Below are 22288 nucleotides of genomic sequence, written 5' to 3' on the forward strand. Positions count from 1 at the left end.
CATGTTGTATGAAATTTGACTTGAATATTATGTATCTACATACGTATGTAGATTCGAGCAAAGTGAGGTTCATTTCACTTTCACCGAGGGATTTTTGTCTTTCTGATTGTGAAACGTTAAACTGATGTCAAATGGCAGAGCTATGAATACTTCTTGTCTCTCAACCACAATAGGATTGAAGAGTTCCAAGAAGAATGCTCTGATTAGTGGCGCAATTTCGAGAAATCTCAATTTTCAAAGGCGCTCAAGAAGAGCTTATGCAGTAGATTTCCATACTAAAGGTTTAGCACCTTCGGATAACATACAAATACCTTTTGACGCTTTTTTGTGAAATTCTATTGCTTTAGTTCATCTTGAGCATCTTTAAAAGCATCTAAAAATGTCTCGAGACATCACTGGATTAGTCAACCATTTCTTTATGAGTCTTAAGATGATGATAGATCTTTAATCAATTATGATTGAAATCTTATAGCGTGTAGGTATTCTTCATCCAACAGATGGGAAGGCGTTCTGAAACGTGTCAGTTGTTTTAATGTTTCATTTGTATTTACTTCGTTGAGCATTATCGCTTATAAGATGACTACGATGATAAGAATTTTCAAAAATTAAAATATAATATATGCATTTTATTATATAGATGTCGTGGGGACTTCCGAAACTGCCTGGCTTTTCATTCGAAGACGTGACCAAGACAAACTTTCACGTACCTCGTAAGATAGATTACGTTAATGGATATCCCATAGTCCGGTGTGACGGAAGAGCCGTAGGCGGTAGTTCTATGGATGCTGATGGCTCTAATTATATAGACGTCAGCGATGCGTTGAAGTAATCTAAAAAATCCTATTTACAATATTCTTCTAGTGTTGAGATTATTATAAAAATTTCTTCATTGGCAGTTTTGATCCATCGTTGATGTACGGCCGAACTAAAGATGATTCGATTCCGATTCCAAAACCTCACTGGGTGAGATTCGACAAGAAGTTTTTAACATTCAAAGGTCACTTCGTGCAAGAATTTCCCGAGCTTACAATACGGAAAATCATTTTGATATATTACCTGGAAGATGATACAATAACTGTCGTGGAGCCTCACATTCATGTATGTTCAACTGTTGTAATATAGAGTGGGTCAATTAGACTAACGGTGTCTTGAATATGAACACTTTTATTGAAAAGTAAATATTTAACTAATTAAAATCAAACTAAGCATATTAGCAAATATTGTCCATCACTTTCTTTAGTGTAATCTCTGAATTTCGTTGAATATTTGCTTGGATGTTGTACTATAACAGTGGTTTCTGTGGACCCCCAGGGGACCCTGTGACCACTGAGGGGGTCTGTGGCAAATTAAAAATAAGTTGGGGGTGTCTACGAAAGGTTTAATATAAATAAAATATTTGTGACAAAAATATCTGTGCATTGTGTCATTCATCGACACCATTTAGTTGGCAAAAATCTTAGTGATCGTTTGCATAGCTCACTAGATTATGTTATTAGAGCAGTCAATACAATCAAAAGGAGTGCTTTAAATGAGAAATTATTTGCTTAGCTTTGTTTGGAAAATGATGAAGACTATAATCATTTACTATTTAACATCGAAGTTCGTTGGTTGTCTAGAAGTGCATGTGGGGGGTCGGTTTTATGCACTCTTTGATTCAGTGTTGGAATTCCAGGAAAGTAAAGACAATGAATTGAGGCTCAATTTAATTAATTCAAGAATTGACATAGCTTATATGACTGACTCATTTGCCAAATTTAACGAAACCATTTTGAAGCTACAAGGGGACCAATTAAATTTAATCAAAACTAAAAGTGTAATATTTGCGTTTGTTACAAAAAAAATTCTACACAAACAAAACTTGGGGAGACGGGGAACACTCTCAGTTCCTAAATCTTTCAAAATTGCAAAAACGAGATGAAGATTTGCTTGCTTATTGTCGACACTTAACGGCTCTTCATTCTGACCTCAGCCAAAGATTTGAAGAAATTCTTCACTTGGTTATCACAGATTGGATGTTGATCCCTTTTGCAAGTAGAACCACAAACTTAGATGAATCCATACTAATACAATTTATTGAATTATCCACAAATGAGGAGCTGAAACCAATGTTTGAACAAGAATACCACAAATTCCGGTTACAAAAACAGATACCAATTTTATATCCTGCATTATGGGTCACTGCACAGAAGCTGTTGATTGCTTTCCCATCTTCATATTTAGTAGAACGTGGATTTAGTGCAGTTATGAATCTCATGTTTGCTTTAAGAGGGGGTTCATGGGCAAAATAAGTTTGGGAGCCACTGTTCCATAACTTCTGGATTGTTTGAGGTTGATAAACATACTGTCTCCTTTAATTAATGTGTTCATTTTCAAGACACTAGTCCAGTGATTCTTAACCTTGTTGGAGATACTGACCTCCACCAGTTTCAAATGCGCATTCACCGAACCCTTCTTAAGAGGGCTGTACACCCGAAACCTTAATTTTGTTACCGTTCCTTTCTTCGATATATATATTGAGTGTATGTATATATTGAGTGAATGCGACAATATATATCAATATATATATATTGAGTGAATGCGACAGTTGCGCTTCAACCAGATAAAACGTATTTTAAATTGACAAAATCGAGGTTTCGTATTCTCCTATTTTCTCCTCCAAAACTGGACCAATTTTTAAAAAAAGTTCATCATCGGTATGAGAAAGATACTTTCTGTGCATCTATCGGCGTATTTTTTTTTAAATCGACCGTTAAATAAGCACGCTGGACTCGTTTCGTGGGTGTAAAAAAGAGGCGATTTTATAGATGTTTGGCGGCTCCTAGCTCCTATAAAAAATAATTAATCAAAAAAAAATAAAACAATAGATGCACCCCAATTGTGGATATTCATAGCATATTAAAAAATAATTTCTCTAGTGCCATAATTGAGGAAGGGTGAAGTATAGTACGTTTGTATGGACAAGGCGCTGCTGTCCAGCCCTCTTAATTGGCACCCGAATCATATGATTCGGGTGTGTGTCTTGACTTTCCCCGAACCCCTGGGGTTCGATCGAACCACTGCACTAGTCGTTTAATTGTTTATAATCCATCATTTATGTCTAAAAACGAACTAAATATGATATCACTCCGAGTGTTGATTTACAGAACTCCGGTTTGATGCAAGGGAAGTTGGTGAAGCGGAGTAGACTACCTAAGAACGACTGTGGCCAATTTTGGCATTGGAAAGACTTCAATGTGGGAATGGATTTCACCGTGCACGGTTATGCGATACACGTTTCTAGCTGTGACGAGTTTACCAGGGTGCGAAAAGGGGTTTGGTGCATCCGATCGAAAATCGCCAGACATACTGTGCTCCCGATACCTTAGTTCCGAATCTTGCCTTATTTAAATCGCCAGAAAGATCCAACTCAATTTTAATAATTGCATCTGTGCACACCGAAAGGTTACTCGTCATCTGATGTGCAATCTATCATTCGAGAAGACGAGAATTGCGTTACGACAGACTGATTAACAGACTGTAGGCATATAGTACAACTCAAACGATCTCATCATCGATCCTGTCCAAACACGCATAAACTCAAGGGCAACGATCCCTGTGACCGTGCCCGAAGAACACAAAAGAAGAACACGCTTCCCGCATTAACGCATGGCACACGCTCGCCTCTTAAAAAGGTTGACACGTGCTTCTTATACACGTGTCTTGGAAACAAAGGAAGAACACACTGAACCCATAAAACCACGAACTACGTCCAGGCGTATGAACCCATAAAACCACGCTCGCAGCATAACTAGGTCAGCGCGAGTACCCAAGAACAAAGGAAAATGCACACGACACACTTCAAGCCAGAAGGTATATAAAGCAACGCAGCAACTCCCACTGGCAGAGTGAGCCTCTGGAGTTCAAACAGATCACTTCTCCGAAGAAACCTCTTCGTACATACAATAACCATTGTACCGATTGAACGAAAATAAACGATCCTCTTTTAAACTACACAACATGTGTTTCGTTAGACCGGGATACGGTCAACATACCTTCCCTGTCTTACAAGACTGTCTAACTTAAACGCAATTCTCGTCTTCTCGAATGATAGATTGCACATCAGATGACGAGTAACCTTTCGATGTACACAGATGCAATTATTAAAATGGTAATTATTAAAATTGAGTTGGATGTTTCTGGCGATTTTAATAAAGCAAGATTCGGAACTAAGGTATCAGGAGCACAGTCTGTCTGGCGATTTTCGATCGGATGCACCGCACCGTGCGAAAAGCTGCTTACTGACGGAGAGATTTGTCAGGAGATTAATCCCAGCAGTTAAATGCATTTAATATTTTACTAAAAACAATATTTTACTATGTCTGATCCATTATTTGGTAGTGTTTTGAGCCGTTGAAAGACAGCGACCATTAGAAATAGCTACGACAAGCTCCGAATCTCTCCATCGGTGATCAATTTTATGGTCGTTGCAAATTGAAGATTTAACCAGCAATGGATTATGATCGCTTTTTGATTGTAGGAATTTATGACTTCGCAAGGTGTGGAAGTGTTCGATGACGAGATCACAGACGACGTTCAACCAGTACGGGATTATCGACGAGTGGAACCGAACAAAATCAATAGGAAATTGTCAAAGCATTTCTTGGACGATGATGGACGAGTTCTTCAGTAATTGGCGTGATGTACATACATACATATTATCGGGATGAATTTAATAATGTGCTTTGTTATTTTTAGATTCGATGCAATTTGGGACGATAGTAATGTCGAGCACGGTGAAGTGCGAAATTATAAAATCTTGTATTCCATCAACGATAAGACCGTTTCTATCAAAGTATGTAATTTGAATCGTTAATATATTATTGAATCACTGAGAAATTATTGTTATTTTATAATATAGGAGTGTCATGTGAAGAATGGGGGCCGTGATCCGTTTCCGATGCTTCTGCGTAAGACCAGGATATTTAAAAATTGGAGTGAAAGATCTGGTAATAATATGTGTTTGATTATTATATGTATATGTACGTATTTGACTAAATGTGATACAACTTGCTTACTTATGTAAGAGGGCTGGACACCAGCGCCTTGTCCATACAAACGTATTACACTTCTCCCTTCCTCAATTATGGCACTAGAGAAATTATTTTTTAATATGCTATGTATATCCACCATTGGGATGCATCTATCGTTTTATTTTTTTGATTATTTATTTTTTATAGGAGCTATGAGCCGCCAAACATCTATAAAATCGCCTCTTTTTTACACCCACGAAAAGAGTCCAGCGTGCTTATTTAACGGTCGATTTTAAAAAAATACGCGCATAGTTGCACAGAAAATATCTTTCTCATACCGATGATGAACTTTTTTTAAAAATTGGTCCAGTTTAGGAGGAGAAAATAGGAGAATACGAAACCTCGATTTTGTCGATTTAAAATACGTATTATCTGGTCGAAGCGCAACTGTCTCATTCACTCAATATATATGTATATTGATATATATTGTCGCATTCACTCAATATATACATTCATTCAATATATATATCGAAGAAAGGAACGGCAACAAAATTAAGGTTTCAGGTGTACAGCCCTCTTAATGCTGTTGGGTAAAAGTTTATCCATAATAAGTTTAATATAGCCACAGCCTAGTGCACTGGTAAAGCTATTGCATTCCAGTAAATAATAGATTGTGGGTAGGCCAAATACGCTGATGGTGAGGTCTTGTGGTTGTTGGAAAAGCACAGATCGACCTTCTTCTATTTGAATTTTACGATTTTTTTAATTGTTGTGACGGATTCAATAAATTAGAATCCTCCCCTCAGCTTCTCGCAAATTTTAGTTGTTAGCATTTCGAATTCGTCGAATCTTATAAATCTTATACCTACATAAAGTATTTCTCGCAAATTTTCCATGTATCGAAAATTTGTTGATTGTCCATAGATGTCTCTATTTGCATTTTATATACTATATAGTGCATTCGTGGGTGATCAAAAAAAGATTAAAAAAAAGTGCATGGTAAACGGTACATACTCACTTAATTTGCGCGAGCAGGATACAACAGGAACAGGCTTTTCCTCCCGTATTAATGTGCGCGCGCAGAATACGGGAGGAAAAGCATGTTCCTCTTGTTCCTGTTGTATTCTGCTCGCGTAAATTAAGTGAGTATGTACCGTTTACCATGCACCATTTTTTTTTTTTATCTTTCGACTTAAGATCTTTCGATTTTCGATCTTTGCCTTCCGATATTTGCGTTTTTTGTCGTTTAATATTCTGTCTCGTCACGAAGACCCCATACATATGTATGTAAAAAAATAGTGTTTTAGATTTCGATACAACTAATATTTATTTACTATAATGATATAGCTTTTTTTTGCAACAGTCAATTCGCCGATATTTGGTCAAGAGCGACAATCCGAAGATGAAGAATACTATGGCGAAGATGATTTGCTGATTGGTGAAACAATTAACATACTCGGTAGAGACTTCCTATTGTGCGATTGCGACGATTTTACCAGACGTTATTATAAGTATGTAAAATATACATATGTCCATATGAACACATATTTTATACATATATGTATCATCATCATCATCATCATCTACAGCAGCTCACCATCCACTGCTGGATGAAGGCCTCTCCAATACGCTTCCACTCGTCTCTGTTTTGCGCAACTATCATACATCTCACTCCACACATTTTCCTAATTATGTACGTCTACCAATCTTCCATGCGGTCTTCCTTTTACCCTTTTGCATTCTCTCGGGTACCATTCAAGCACTTATTTTGTCCATTCTTCTAGCCACGTGGCCCACCCATTGCCATTTCAATCTCTTTACTCTATCCACTACCCTTGTCATACTTCTCACCCACATGTTCCACTTTTTGTCTTTCCTCGTTATGCTGAGCATACTTCTTTGAGTGTATAGCTTCTTGGCGTTCAGTGTCCAAGTTTCACATCCATATGTCATCACTGGCAAATGCCTCAAAAAACTGCCATCCTCGAAAAAAGCTCTCCATATATGTATAATAGATTAAGCTTTAGAAGCGTATTCATCAAATTTATGTATGTGAACTATTCGATATTATTCTTGATGTTTTAGAAATGTGCTGAACATCGATCAAAGAGAACCGATTCGACCAGTTCAGCCGGAGAAAAAGATTCTACCGATGGTAAACATTTTTATTATCATACATATTTAGCCAGCCACTATATATTATACGGTAATTGGACTATTCGTAACATTGGGGTGGTCACAAAGACAATTTTTGCCATGAAAATCGCGAATACACAATATTTGGCACTCAAGTTCTAGTTACTATGATAATTATCGTTAGTATGATGGACTTTTCGGCTGCCAGATGTTCCGTTATAGAGATTTTAGTGACTTTGTGACCAGTAATCACCGAACCATATTATACATACATATAGTCTATAAAATTTACAATCTGTTTTATATATTTAATTTTCAGACGGTCGGTCCTCACATTGGAATCGGAGATCCTGACGATACGTTCATGTCATGTCTGTCGTTCCATCTGAAGCCGCCTCACAAAGATGTCGTGCAGTATAATCTATATGGAAACAAAGTACTGCGTTAAAAACGCATTTCGCGACACTTCTTTAAATAGTTGATATATAAAATGTCATTGAATTGGTTTTAGAATCTTCGCTATCTGTGTGAGATGATATCTGTTCATCCGGAAGATGCAGGACGTCGTTTTGTCTTATCATACCATTTAGCCGACGGTTTGATACGCATTGACGAGCTGCTGGCAGATAATTCAGGTCTGTCGGGGGGTCGGTTTAGTGGTCCTTCTAAACTACCCGTACCCGGCTGTGGTTTTGGCACTCACTACACTCCGGAGATGTTCTACATTGGTTAGTAGTTATTTTAGCATATACGTATGTTTATGAACAGCTTGAATCGACGGTGTTGTCTGTGCAGGTGCTATCATCATCGTGAAGAATCATAAGCTTCGAATCGTCAGCGCCGATCTGTTCGTTTACAATTATATGATGGAGAATCGAGATAAGTTCCCGTCGGAGATTGTGGAAAATCTCCGGCAGTATCATCTGCAGTGTGGAAATTTGAAGAGCGAATCGGCTCAGGTCTAGTTGAAGTCTTATTTCATGTTTGGTAGGCGTTTGAATTGTTTTATTGTAAAATTTCGGGCTTTTTTTTAGATCGTGTCTGGAGATATTGCAAGTATGGACGGACTGCTGAAGGAAACACAAGACTTCCGAACAGACAAGTATGTGTATAATCTTGATCTTATTCGGTGGTTCTAAATGATTGTAATACATTGATTTTTAGCTGGAGGCCTACAGAGTTGGCGGCTCCATTGCAAGCTATGGAGAGTGCCCAAATCTTGCCTGATAGTGAAGCTTCTAAAGTTGAAGATCAACCGGTCGTCTGCTTGACAGGCCCGGCTACCGTGGCTCATACGGTGCAAGATCAGATTGATGTAAGTGTTTAGATTTGTTTATTTATATGCATATTCTGTATTTGATGTGTAAATTGTGTGTAGGTTTCCCAACAGATGGATCGGAACAATGTCGAAGAAATTCCTGAAGATGATATGCCGAATTTGACTGTGACAAAGCGCGTCTCATTCAAAAACGTTCCGGAAAATCATGATGAATAAATTCTAGTACAATTGTGTCATATTGTGAATGTTCTTTTTTGTATGTAATAATAAAAATAAAGATTTTCAAGTTAATATAAATTTATTATTAACAAGTTTTTCCGCTTTAGTTATACAAGTAAAATAATAATTTAGAACTTAAGCTTTTGGAAGAACCATTTGTTCTTTCCGCTCTTGTATCGTTCTTCAAATTTGACGCGGGTTGCAAATCGCAGCTTCTTCTTTTTGGCGCGGTCTTTAAGGTCCTTCATCGTGATCTTCTGGTCAAAATCGACTATGTATCTAGTCGGCATTAAATGGTTATAGTTTAGTACCTGCAAAGTGGAACGAATCGTTAAATACAATATCAATATATATCGTTAAATACAATTGTGAAGAGACTTACTTTGATGAATGGCTTGATTTTGGATCGCTTGGCGATCCTCTTCTTGCCAAGCCGTTTGTGGACTTTCAGAGGGTACCTATCAATGCCAGCAATGATGGCATGGCCATATGGCTTATCTGACGAGCCATCGTCGTAGGTCTTGATAATGACGGCCTTGCGGCCTGCATATCGTCCGCTCAGGACGAGCACCACCTTGTTTGCTTTCATTATTTTGCCCATCTTGGAGGCTGCGGACGAAGACATGATCAATTAAAGCATACATATATGAATGAAAAATTACTAAAGATATTTTTAAATAAAAATTAGGCCGAATTTCGCGAACCAGGAAGTCATACAAATGAACATAACCTAAATTTTTTGAATTGAATGAATTACATATGTTTTCCGGTATGAATGACGTGACCATACGTTCCGTATGGAACGAGATCATCACATCGTCCCCAAGCACAACTTCGAGACGTGATTATTCCTGTTATGTATTCTAAGAACGTATGCGTTAACACAAATAGACATTTTAACCTAAAAATTAGCAATGTTCCATTTTGAGGAAAAAATCAAATGAAGGGTACATGTGGTTTTAGAAAGTCGAGGTGTTTGAGGTTATTATGAGTGCGAGTGTATTTGACAGGTTAGGTGTCGTACAATAACGTGTCAGACGGAAGCCGGTGAGGGGCGAAGGGCCGGGAGGGGCTCGAGGGGCGCGGCGGACGATCGAGACAGAGAAGGGGGCGCCGAGAGGGGCGGAGGCTTACCTTGGAGCCCGATGGGGTCGGATCCGCGACTCCGAGATGCGTCTGCGAAGCGATGACCGGCTGGAAGAAAGAGCCAACGCACTGTTGCCAACTGTCTTCGCTCCCGCACGACACTGTGCCACGCTGCACGCACTGCACACCACCCAGACAAATGTTAAAATAATAGAAATGGCTTTAGGCGTTATATTGTTGTCAGGTGACGATTTTCCGCAGACATTCCTATAATAAATTTAGCATCAGTCGTATTTGATGCTTGGTGGTCGATGTATGCCCGATAAAACCTTCTCTGGGCAAGGGCAATGGGCAAGTGCATCGATACAAATTGCACGATGCATTCAAAAGCACACAATAAACAACATGGGATACATTTTTTTATAAGTAAATTGATCATTTAAGTAACATATTATTCGATTAACATCGTATATGAAAGTTTTCGTGAAAGCGTCATGGCGACAGCTAGCATTCGGCAATAACATACGCGTACAATATTGCGTAGTTATGGAAACGGTACGCGTGTTATTGAAACAAGAAATGTATTCGAAAGGGTGCATCTATTATTATAACATTTCTCTGACACCACCATACAAATTCAATTCAATATTGTTAAGGTCTGACCGCACTATGCGCGGTCAGACTATATATCAGCTATATTTTTGGAACCCTTTTAGATGATAGTATTTTTCATTTAAATTTTAAATAGTAGCTATTTAGTAGTAGAAAAGGAGAAAAACCTGTTTTATTGTATAAAATTGTATTTTCATCTTAAAATAGGCATCTATCTACCTAGGTTGAAAGAATGTAATGATAATTTGTAGCCTATTTAGAATATTCATTCATAATGTAAACTATTATTTGCGGAGTCCAAATTATAATCAATGATTTCTTTTACTTTCAGTTAAAGATTTTTGTGACGTTACGTATTTTCGCGCGTTTACACTGATCTCGCGGTGGGAGACCAGGTGGCGGATACGTCGTCCTTCCGGAGAATCGCATTACGAAGAAACGTGAACTAACCTGGGATACTGAATGTTTATCGTGAAGGTTCCTGGTCGCTCTGCTCGTCTCGTCGATAGCGGCTTTCCACGCGGTCGGTAAACTGCTTCTCGAGTCACCTGGTTGGTCTTCCAGCGGCTGAGGCTTTTATATGAAGCTGCGTGAAGATCCAGGTGACGTGGTGTTGGAACTCAGGGGAGGGAGTGATGATACACCTCTGTATCATTGTTCGTTTTACGATCGAGATTTGAACTCGCTCTTCTGGAATGATCGCAGGGGTCGTTGCCCTTGAGTTTATGCGTGTTTTTACAGGATCAATGTTTTCGATTTAGTACAAGTTGTACTAGATTCCTACAAAATTATAAATAACTAGTTATTTTAACCGACTTCGCTCGGTATTTATGATATAAACAGCTTAAACATGGCGAATCTAATAGTAAATATTCATTTGTTTTTTTTATTAAATTTCTTTGAATCGAAAAAAAACTGACTCGTCGTCATAGAAATTTTGACTTGTTTAAGAAATTTCCAACCAACAATACTTACATACAAGGTCTCTTTCGAAATTACATTAATTATATTTCTCAGGGCTGTGGAGCTACATAGATAAAAATTTACCGACCCGACACCAACCTGAACGATTTTAATAAAATCGACTTTTCTTGCTAACTTATAAAATTGCTAGCAATAATAATAATGATTTTCAAAATATATAAATAAAGGAATTAAAAAAATCATTAAAAATTTACATGTTTTCCAATTTATTGAATTATTGGAAATCAAATAGGTATAAATAAAAAAAATAAGGACATTAATAGTATGTGTATGAATTTAACACACAAATAAATCAATGCGAAAAATGAGAGTAAAAAAAATCTAAATAAATAATAAAAATATGAGACGGAGGAAATCATAAAAATCAGTTTTGGTCACAAAACATTATAATACGTGCAATTCGACGATTTAAAATCATGATTTTTATAAAAAATTATTAAAATTAAATGAATGTACTTTAATAAAATTCAAGACTCATACCTAATGTGACCATTTATTTTTGTCCTCAAAACCGGATATCTACCAATTTTTACGTAATAGTATGTGTATTCAACAAAACGCGTATTCTTTCATAGTTTTTATTTATTAATAAAAAGAACAGGAATGTTGATGAAGAAAAGAAAAGAACAGGAATGAATAATATAAATATAAAAAATTTATGTTGTCTTATATTTTCCTGATGAACAAATTTTCTTATTATTACTGGGTTTGCTTTTAAATAAGAATGAAATTCTTGGCAGGATTTCTTAAAATTGATTTTAAATTGTTACCGTGTGCTGCGATCTTTTTGAAAACGGGACATTTGACGTCCCGAAGCTCTGCTTGGGGACAACGGGTTACCTGACAACTCGTTCACAGATTTTCCGTAAACCAAGGATGCGCTCCAGGCATTACGTATACGGCCATCTCTTTCTCACCCCATCTGTTCACCAAGATCTCGTTGCCATTACGTATGCAGATCTGTAAAAGAGATGGCTGCATACGTAATGGCATAGTAAACGAGATCTTGGTGAACAGACGGGGTGAGAAAGAGATGGCCGTATACGTAATGCCTGGAGCACATCCTCGGTTTACGGAAAATCTGTGAACGAGTTGTCGTGACACCGGGACAACGGGACAACCTACCTAAAAACGGGACGGTCCCGTTAAAAACGGGACGTATGGTCACTTTACTCATACCGCAATAATATGTATTAATAAAAAAAAAAACAATAAAATAAATTTGGAATCGGTTGATTTTTTATGAATCCGATTCCACTCGGAATGCTTCGACTTCACGACTCCGACTCCGACTCCACAGCTCTAGTATTTCTCTTAGTTTTTTCCAAAAAATAAAATTAGTAATTGGCCGTATTACGACATATTTAGTTCATTTAACTGTCAGATGTCCTGTGAATAGTTTTGCTATAAAAGTGAATTATATTTAATTCGCAACTAGTAAGAATAATCGAAGGAAATTGAACTGCCTTGAAATACCAAGAATTATCAACAATAAGTAAATCATTATTTTGAGTTTTATTAATTGCATATTTATTTAAATTAAACCGGCTGTCATTTATATGAGTTTTAACCAGTATAACACATGCAAGCTAATAGAACTGGATTATAATTTGATTAAGAGTATTACAAAAAAATATTTCAATTTAAAATACTAGTTTATTTGTTAAAATTGTGCATGTTGTATATTGAAGTATAATATATTTCAACGTCACCCTATCTTGTTTTATAAGTAAATTTTATTATTTTAAAAAAATCATCGTTTTAATATTGCAATGGTTGAAAAAATTCATTCAAATAATATTCAAATTTAAGCGAAACAAACTGTGCGTTTCATACAACAATAATTTACATTACTATTGTTGTTGAATTTCTTTTCAATTACTTTACCTGAATCATTTGATATCGTTAACTAGTACAATTGAAATAATTAATCTAATCGTAACATTAGATAACGCTTTATGTATTTGAACCATGTTTAATTTTTACAGATAAACAAAATCTTTCCAACATTAGTGAAAGTAAGATCGGCGCTAAACATCTCCATTTATTTCACAAGGTAATTGTGATATCTTCATATGCAAATATTTATCACAGCTTTTATATAATACAACAACAAATATCAATTGAATATATTATACATACATATATCACTCACACTCGCACATCATTATTTTACGATAGTAATTATCTCTGACTGATAAGTCATTTTGAAGCGCATGTCAAATTTTACAATGAGATGATTATTTTTGACACTGAAATTATTACATACAATTTATTGTCGGTTGAGAATTATATACTAGTTCGTTTCACTATGGTTTTTTTTTGTATCGGTTAAAGAATGTTATCCAATCTTTCTTTCTTTTCTATTTAAATTTGATCTTATTAATAAACTAGTGTTGTACTCGATGAAATATCATCGCATGGATTATGGCATATTAAGTTATTAAATAAAAAAAAAAAAAAATAAATGTGTCTGTTCTGTGTTTGATCAGCACGCCGTCGAATTTTTTTCAAATATCTCTTATATATATTTAATATAATATTTATATTAAATTGTTTAATATGAAAAAATATCGTAAAATCTACCTACCTACATGTAAACAATATAAAACACCAATAGAAAAATTAATTAACTAAATAAATTTTCAATAGATGGCGGTAAATGCTCTATTTGTCTAGAGGAAACATTGGTAGCAAACAGTATATATAGAAGTTTTTTTGTTGATCTGTTATTATGATCGTATATTCAATTATATTCAATAGCCACGCGCCATAAGCGACGAAAACAATAGCTTACGAAAATATAGCTGTCTCTTTCTCTCGCATTGATTCATCGATCAACAAGAATATGCAAGCGAACAGTCAAAAACATGACTTATCGCTACCGCCTTTAAATCATACTTTGGAACGTAGAAATGTATAAATGTATTTTTTTACAATGCACCCCTTTTATGAATATAATATTATATATAATTAATTTAACTAAATTAAATATTATATTCGTAAAAGGGGTAAAAATCGCAAAAAAATATACAATTATACATTTCTACGTTCCAAAGTATGATTTAAAGGCGGTAGCGATAAGTCATATGGTTGACTGTTCGCTTGCATATTCTTGTTGATCGATGAATCAATGCGAGACAAAGAGACAGCTATATTTTCGTAAGCTATTGTTTTCGTCGCTTTTGGCGCGTGGCTATTGAGTAACGCAGTCGCCTGTTGGCCTTACCTATGTACTTTTGCATGTCGATGTTTGTCGTTATTTTTTAATACAAAAACAGTCAAAAACATGCTATAGGACTAAAACTTTTTTTATGTCGATGTATAAAATGATTAATAAGATATTTATTGAACCCATTTGTATTGAGAAAAGCTGTATTTTGATTGAAAAACAATGGGGTCTTACTCGACCCCGGTTCTGGACACTCGTTCGATCTCGACGCTCCGTCCTTCAAAGGTTAAACAATTAAATCATCATCATCATTTACAGCCATTCACCATCCACAGCTGGATGAAGGCCTCTCCAACACGCTTCCACTCGTCTCTGTTTTGCGCAACTCTCATCCATCTCACACCGCACATTTTCGTAATTTCGTCCACCCATCTTCCCTGCGGTCTTCCTTTTACCCTTTTGCATTCTCTCGGGTACCATTCAAGCACTTCTTTTGTCCACCTTTCGTCCATTCTTCTGGCCACATGGCCCGCCCATTGCCATTTCAATCTCTTTACTCTATCCACTATGTCTACTACCCTTGTCATGCTTCTCACCCACGTGTTCCGCTTCCTGTTTTTCCTCGTTATGCCAAGTATTCATCGTTCCATACTTCTTTGAGTGCATTGGATTTTGTGTAACATCTTGGCGTTCAGTGTCCAAGTTTCACATCCATACGTCAATACTGGCAAAACGCATTGATCAAAGATCTTTTTCTTCAGACGGAGTGGCATTTTTGATTTAAAAACAGCATTCATCCGTCCAAATGCACTCCATCCTAATTTCATACGTCTCTTTATCTCTTCATGTTTACCACCAGACATGTCAATTATTTGACCTAAATATAAATAATTATTTACTAATTCTACTCATAGATAACTAATACACATAGATCCGCCCTCACGCTTTATACTGGTCTCCCTTTTGGCGCATGCAAAATACATGGCGCATGCACAGTTTCTCTCAGTAGGTAGGTAAGTAGGTACCGCTGCGTCGTAGGGAGAAAAACCTTTTTTTTCCCCAACTTCCCCGCTAGTTAAACCCCCCGCACCCCCCAGTTAGTGAAGACAAGATCTCCGACCAAAATCACACGTCAGGGCCTATCTAGTGTATTATATATCAATGAATTCTACTGGTTTATCATCTAATGGGATGCTATCAAGCATGCAATAACTATTGAACATTAGTTTGGTCTTATCTACGTTAATTTTTAATCCTACTTTTCTACTTTCCCTGTCCAGCTGTGTTAGTCTGTTAAGTAGGTCAGCTGAATTTCGAGCTATTAAAATTATATCGTCTGCGAACCGAGGGTGACTCAAGAAGCGACCGTTGATGCTTACTCCGGCTGTTAAATATAAATATAAATATTAAATTAAATGTGTGCTGATCAAAAACAGACACATTTATATTTTAATTAATACCTTAATATGCCATAACCCATACGATGATATTTCCCCGGGTACAACACTAGTATACAATAATAAAAGTGATAGTTTAGTGTTGGCCACTTTTCCGTCAACAAACCAATATATGTACATATGAGTATTAGATTTACTGAATTGTTGACACAATTCTACGCATATTGGCTGGAGAGAATGCCCTCGATTGGCAATATATTATTATTGATATAGTAAATGCATTGTCTGTACTACGATCTGAATGTTTAGCCTGCACATGTGACCTTTTGCCGCCGATTAGATCGGCCGTCGATATGTCAATAGTGCGATAGCGACGTTTCAATGTTGATATCGCACGACGGGAACAATTCTCAATGATCAGTTTATCGTGCACATCAACCGTGTCGTGACACAAGTGTTCTCCGTTTCGTTTATTGCGTTTCTGTCGGCTATATTCACGATGCTGCGGTCGAAGCTGGTGTGTAAAAGCGGCGAATCGTATGTATATTTTCAATTTTTTCTTTTTGTATTACAGATGAGAAATGATTGAAGACATTTTGATATAATTCGACTTTGATCATCGCCGCTGTGTAGGTAGTAATTAAAAGCCTGTTGATAACTAGTGGTTATCCCCGACGTAGTTTGATTGTAATATTTAGAACATTTCGACGGTAAATCTTGAGCCAGGTTTCTTTCCAGTGCCGAACTGATTCAAAATATTTTAATCTGGACTACGTAGAGCTCATTTGCATCAAATTCAAACTTTGTGATATTTTAAACGTATTGAAATGATGCCAGTTTGTTCAACATTTTCATTCGGTAGAATAAACAGGACAGTCATTACTGAATAATGACCGTCTTACTAATGTATAGGTATTTCCTTTTTGCAGAAAAGGAACGAAAGTGGTTTATATTTATGTATATAATTAAATATTTTGCACTATTTTGATAGTATTTCATATAAGTAATAAACATAACCTCAAACTTATTGCGTTGTTTGAGGTTATAATTTCGTGCTGTACTCAGTAGTGGATTTATTCACAGGCGGGGAAGGTGCTCCCCTTGGGCCCCTGATCGGAAAAGTGCCCTAGTATTTTTCAAAAATTTATTTTCGATGAATTATTATAGTTTTCCTTAGTTCTCTTTTTTTTTTTAAAAAAAAGTTGCCGGAACTCGCTTCTTGTCAAGCTTTTTATTAACGAAAATTATATTCAATTATCATTTAAATGAAATTTAAAGCAGCTTTTGCTATGCCACATAGTGCATAAATAATTGAACATAACTTATCTTATTTTCTTTTATAATAAAGTGAAATAAAAGCATAAAAAGTTGCCGTAACGCCGTTCCAATCCACATTACAAAAAAAAGCACTGGTTTTTTTTTCCAATCCGATACGCACAATGAAAGTTAAATCACTTTCTTAAGAAAGTGTTCGTTTGTACAACTCATTTCCGAGATCTTCATATTTGCACTTATTGGCCAGAATTTATTTATAGTAGGAATTTCAGAATCTTCGCCTTGAATTTGTTGTGCAAATAATGTTTTACTTTTATTGTTTTCTCAAAATATCGCAAACCATATTTAAAGTCAATAGAGGTATTTATGCGCGCACGTACGCATTTCCGGAAATGTATTGAGCTCGGTTTTCGTCTTCATTTGGTAACCGATGGAAAATTTTTAGTCTGACAACAATGGTTGAATATCGTTGATTTAAATCAATCTACATATGTAGCTTCTACCTTCTCGTAGTCTTCACCGAACAGATTTGTCAATACAAAGTTGCTTATTCCAAATATTTCTGCAAATGAAAATCTGCAGTTTCCAATTCAAAACCACCAAATTTGGTATAATGACCGCCATAAAAAGATGTGTATATGTGCACACGTACGCATTTCCAGAAATGCATTGAGAATGGTTTTCGTCTTCATTCAGTGACTGACAGAAAGTTTTTAGTCTGCGAACGGCGGTTGAAAATCGTTGATTTAAACCAGACATTCTATGTAGTTTCCACCTTCTCGTGGTCTTCACCTAACAGATTTGTCAAACAAAGTTGCTTATTTCAAATATTTCTGCAAATGAAAATCTGTTGATTCCAATTCAAAACCACCAAATTTAGTATAATGACCGCCATAAAAAGAGGTGTATATGCGCACACGTACGCATTTCCGGAAATGCATTGAGAACGGTTTTCGTCTTCGTTTGGTAACAGACAGAAAGTTTTTAGTCTGCGAACGGTGGTTGACAATCGTTGATTTAAATCAGACATTCTACGTAGCTTCCATCTCTTCTTGGTCTTCACTGAACAGATTTGTCAATACAAAGTTGCTTATTCAAAATGATTCTGCAAATGAAAATCTGCAGTTTCCAATTCAAAACCACCAAATTTGGCATAATGACCGCCATAAAAAAAAATCTGAAAAAGTTCCACGTGTTCCCAATTTTCAATCGTCCGGACAACATCTGGTAATTCAACTATTCTGAATAAAATGCATATCAAATGCTAAATACGTCTCTGATTTCAGTATCAATTTTTACATGATACGTAAATATTTGAATATTTAATTTGACCTTTTGTCATGATTAATTGTTATTCTCATTTAAAGACAATGAACCATCACAATCGAAACATAATAGACAAACATTAACAAAAATTGTATCTGCGTAGTTCTCTCTAGTCAATGGTGTACATTTATATATTAGCATAGTGACTTCACTTTAATACACTTAACAGTCAATATCGTATCAAATATGTAATTTGAAGATAAGAAGTTGCTGTTTCTCTCCATATACGTATATTGTTTGTTATGTTTAGTCAACATTTTATATATCGATTTTGATTGTGAACAACTTCAGAATCCAATTCGAACCATTGTCCGTTTCGTGAGGATATGTATCACCAGATTAATTTGTCTCTTTCAGATTCCAGGACGATGAATCAATATACAATATAATTGACATTGACCTAGATAGTAGTGAAACGGAGTGCAACATGATTTCCTTAACTTCATTGATCCACAATGAGAGAAGGTAAAGATAATTCATACCGTATGATATGATAGATAGGATCAAAAGGTATGGGTATTCATCCTGTTGATGATTAAATATATAAAAAAAACTTCTGCACTTTATCCGGAATGCAGGCTACATTCCGGAAAGTATATAATGGGTTTTGTACCGGTGCAGTTTCTTATTCTGCAAGCACAGAGAACTTCTTTTTTGAGGGATTTAAGTTGCCTTTCAATTTCAGATTTCTTCAGACACTATAGTATTTTGATATTTCAATTAAACGGTAAGCTAATTTTGACAGATTGAGTTCTACCGTGTTACATTATGTATCCGTGTGTTATATGTTAGTACATACGGTTTGTATAAGTAGTCAATTATGTACTAATTTAGTGTGTATATGTAAATAGGTATATTATAAAATTTCGCATTTATACGATTTGTTACTAATTTGATCGACGGGCAATTTTCAGAAACGCCGATCCGAATCAAAGCTTCCTCAGCACCGCTGATCAAGACGAAACCCGACTCACTCTGGCATATGAAAGACTCCGCGTTGTGCCAAAGTCAATAGTGGATCAATTCGCTGACTCAGTTCAAATATTGGACATCAGCCACAATAATATCAGGTCATTGTTAACATACGCATGCATCAATGTTTACAAATCAAATATAACCTCATTGATGTTTTTATTTATTTATACAGCAATTTGGATTTCTTGGTACACTTCAAGTGCCTAAATACACTGATTGCCGATAGCAATCAAATAAATGAAACTACAACACTTCCACAAATGCCGAATCTACGACTATTATGGTAATACATTTATATTTATATATCATACGTATGGTAATTTGATTATTAGTCACATTGCAGTGGCCACAAAGAAAATTTTTGTCATTAAAATCGCGAATACTCAATATTTGGCACTCAAGTTCTCGTTAGTATGATAGTGTTACGTAGGGGTGGGTGGAGGATCCAAGTAAAAGGCCAAAGTCGTGTCACAGCATCTATTGATGATTAAGGAGATACACACACTGGCAGTGCTCAGTCCAGAATGTCTTGATATCTCCCAAGTACCGCCTTATCAGGTCTCTCAGGACATCTTCGACGTCTGATTTGTTTACCTATTGTTATGGTCACGTACTCGGATATGTCTTCCCACGACATTCGGTCCCACCGTACCATGGTATAGGTCACTTCTGAGTAGGGACCAAATAGCAGCCATTGTTTAGCCTACATGCACTTAGAGTCTAGATATAATCCTTGAAACCAATTATAAGGGCCGGGCCGCACCGTGCGACGTGGTTGAGGGCGACCAGACCAATGCATGCAGATAGATGGGACATGCCACACCACTCAACTTGTTTGTCGCACACATTTCCATACATTTTTTCGTGTCGCGCAACTAGTCGGCCGACAAAGTTGCACGGTGCGGCCCGGCCCTAACGGTCACACAGTCTCTGGGATGCTACTCGGGCTAATTGCAACTAACCGGCGGCTCTTTATTTTAGTATACGTAACAATAGTTATCGTTAGTATTGTTATGTTCACCGCCGAGAAAGTGCAATCGGATTAGGTCGAGTAGCATCCCAGAGACTGTGTGACCGTTATAATTGGTTTCAAGGATTATCTCTAGACTAAGTGCATGCAGGCTAAACAATGGCCACTGAATTGGCCGCTATTGGTCCCTTCTCAGAAGTGACCGATACCGTGGGACTGAGTGTCGTGGGAATACATATTCGTGTTCATGTCTAAACAATAGGGAAGTAAGACATTCTGGACGGAGCACTGCCAGTGTGTGTATCTAATCACCAATAAATGCTGTGAAACGACTTTGGCCTTTTACTTGGATCCTCCACCCACCTCTACGCAACAGTATGATGGACTTTTCGGCTGCCAGATGTTCAGTTATAGAGATTTTAGTGACTTTGTAACCAGTAATCACCGAACCCATATGTATACATCGAGTATATCTTAATGTTTATTTTTTCAGGTTTAACCATTGTAAAGTTACAAAATTATATCCATGGATTAAAAGCTTGCACGAATCCTGTCCCAATCTTACTCATCTATCGTTGATGGGAAATTACGCTGCACCGAGCTATTTTAATGGTGGCACGTTCTATGAATACCTACAATATCGGTATTTAATATTAATTTTGTTGCTATGTTGTTATGGGATTATGTTGCAAAATTTGTCGAATATAACATCAATTTTCTTTTCATAGGTTATATGTGATATCTTTGTTCGACTCGTTGGTGCATTTGGATGATAGAGCTGTGACCAAGGATCAGAAACGAGAAGCAGTGCGATTATACAGACGACCTTTCCTCGAGCGACTAGCAGTTTGCACAAGCAAAGATTTTCCATTTTCTGTTGCGTTGAAATGTAAGTCAAAGGATAAATTGCGAGTTTTACATAAGAAAATGGCCAATGTGCTTGATAAGGCTTATAAATATAACGGAGCAAATACTTCTAGAAATCTGATGGTATGACGACTTCGAACGGACGAAAGGAACAAACGATCTGACCGAAGAACAAGTATTGATTGTTTATTTTACATATATACATGTATTTATATTATTCTAACACAAATTATTCATTATATTAACCCCACACTGTTGTGTGATACGTATTTACATAATTGACATATGCACTTTATATTGCATTTATTATTATTCTTTGGTGTAGTTTATAACATTTCATTTGATATTTTTTATACAATTGTATAATAATTTATTTTATATTTGTATTCATTGTATGATTTTTTTGTATATGTGTTTTACTATTTATTCAATGATTATATGATTTTAATCAATTAGACATACATATGTATGTAACTTCAAATTGTTTTATCTTACACTTTTTTTTTTGATTATTTGATCAGTATTTTTATTTTTCAATATATTGTATTAAAATTAGATTAAATTTATATTAATACTGATCATATTACCATTTTTTTTTTTATTATCTTGTCTGTCTTTCTTAAAATACTGATCTAGTAAATATAAGTTTTGTCTATTTAGTGCCAAAACACTGTTAAATGAATAAAATTGCCATTTTAAGTTTATAAAAATTATATTTATAGTATAATAAATAATTATATGTATACATTTATACTTTATTTTATTTACCAAGACACTGGAAATGTTCACGCTTTCACGATTATTGGTCCAATTGTTTGAAATCAGCTCTATATATGTATATAGTGTAACTTTCAAGCGATCCAAATTAAAAAAGGCGACAAATTAAATGTTCTGTAACTTATATAGAAATTCAGCTAGGATAGTGTATGTGTTACAGTTGAAGTGTATCTTCTAGTTGTAATATAGTCTATCTAACTCGGT

General features: G+C 35.9%; 3 protein-coding genes across 5 annotated transcripts; 2 read left to right on the plus strand and 1 right to left on the minus strand.

The window, feature by feature from the left end:
* Positions 1–637: 637 nt before the first annotated feature.
* On the plus strand, positions 638–8640 carry LOC143912684 (EF-hand domain-containing protein 1-like). Its single transcript, XM_077431981.1, has 14 exons — positions 638–825; positions 897–1098; positions 3144–3299; positions 4517–4665; positions 4735–4831; positions 4898–4985; positions 6373–6520; positions 7095–7164; positions 7465–7581; positions 7657–7873; positions 7941–8104; positions 8180–8247; positions 8310–8460; positions 8524–8640. The coding sequence occupies exons 1-14, from the start codon at positions 638–640 to the stop codon at positions 8638–8640; spliced, it is 1932 nt and encodes a 643-aa protein (XP_077288107.1).
* Positions 7161–9917, minus strand: RpL27 (ribosomal protein L27). Its single transcript, XM_077432281.1, has 3 exons — positions 9778–9917; positions 9026–9252; positions 7161–8954 (listed from the first exon to the last, which is right to left on the minus strand). The coding sequence occupies exons 2-3, from the start codon at positions 9242–9244 to the stop codon at positions 8772–8774; spliced, it is 402 nt and encodes a 133-aa protein (XP_077288407.1). The 5' UTR covers positions 9245–9252; positions 9778–9917; the 3' UTR covers positions 7161–8771.
* Positions 9918–13260: 3343 nt separating this feature from the next.
* On the plus strand, positions 13261–21700 carry LOC143913170 (leucine-rich melanocyte differentiation-associated protein-like). 3 transcript variants are annotated; one of them, XM_077432813.1, is made up of 7 exons: positions 16242–16431; positions 18853–18960; positions 19410–19565; positions 19643–19753; positions 20934–21083; positions 21169–21329; positions 21421–21576. In XM_077432813.1, coding segments are annotated over exons 1-7 (726 nt in total). In that variant the 5' UTR covers positions 16242–16393; the 3' UTR covers positions 21423–21576. The 3 variants fall into 3 exon arrangements, with proteins under 3 accessions (XP_077288940.1, XP_077288938.1, XP_077288939.1); XM_077432814.1 differs by lacking the exon at positions 16242–16431 and adding an exon at positions 13261–13381 and having other exon boundaries at positions 21169–21576; XM_077432812.1 differs by having other exon boundaries at positions 16223–16431; positions 21169–21700.
* Positions 21701–22288: the final 588 nt, after the last annotated feature.

The sequence above is a fragment of the Arctopsyche grandis genome, chromosome 6 (assembly GCF_051622035.1).
Source record: "Arctopsyche grandis isolate Sample6627 chromosome 6, ASM5162203v2, whole genome shotgun sequence".
Taxonomy (NCBI): Eukaryota; Metazoa; Arthropoda; class Insecta; order Trichoptera; family Hydropsychidae; genus Arctopsyche; species Arctopsyche grandis.

Coding starts and splice junctions, on each gene's coding strand:
- LOC143913170 (XM_077432812.1), top strand. CDS start 16,394: ATGCTGCGGTCGAAGCTGGTGTGTAAAAGCGGCGAATC. Junction 19,754..20,933: donor CCGAATCTACGACTATTATG/GTAATACATTTA, acceptor TTATTTTTTCAG/GTTTAACCATTGTAAAGTTA. Junction 21,084..21,168: donor TATGAATACCTACAATATCG/GTATTTAATATT, acceptor TTCTTTTCATAG/GTTATATGTGATATCTTTGT.
- LOC143912684 (XM_077431981.1), top strand. CDS start 638: ATGTCGTGGGGACTTCCGAAACTGCCTGGCTTTTCATTCGAAGACGTG. Junction 826..896: donor GACGTCAGCGATGCGTTGAA/GTAATCTAAAAA, acceptor CTTCATTGGCAG/TTTTGATCCATCGTTGATGT. Junction 8,461..8,523: donor CGGTGCAAGATCAGATTGAT/GTAAGTGTTTAG, acceptor AATTGTGTGTAG/GTTTCCCAACAGATGGATCG.
- RpL27 (XM_077432281.1), bottom strand. CDS start 9,244: ATGGGCAAAATAATGAAAGCAAACAAGGTGGTGCTCGTCCTGAGCGGA. Junction 8,955..9,025: donor AAATCAAGCCATTCATCAAA/GTAAGTCTCTTC, acceptor TCCACTTTGCAG/GTACTAAACTATAACCATTT.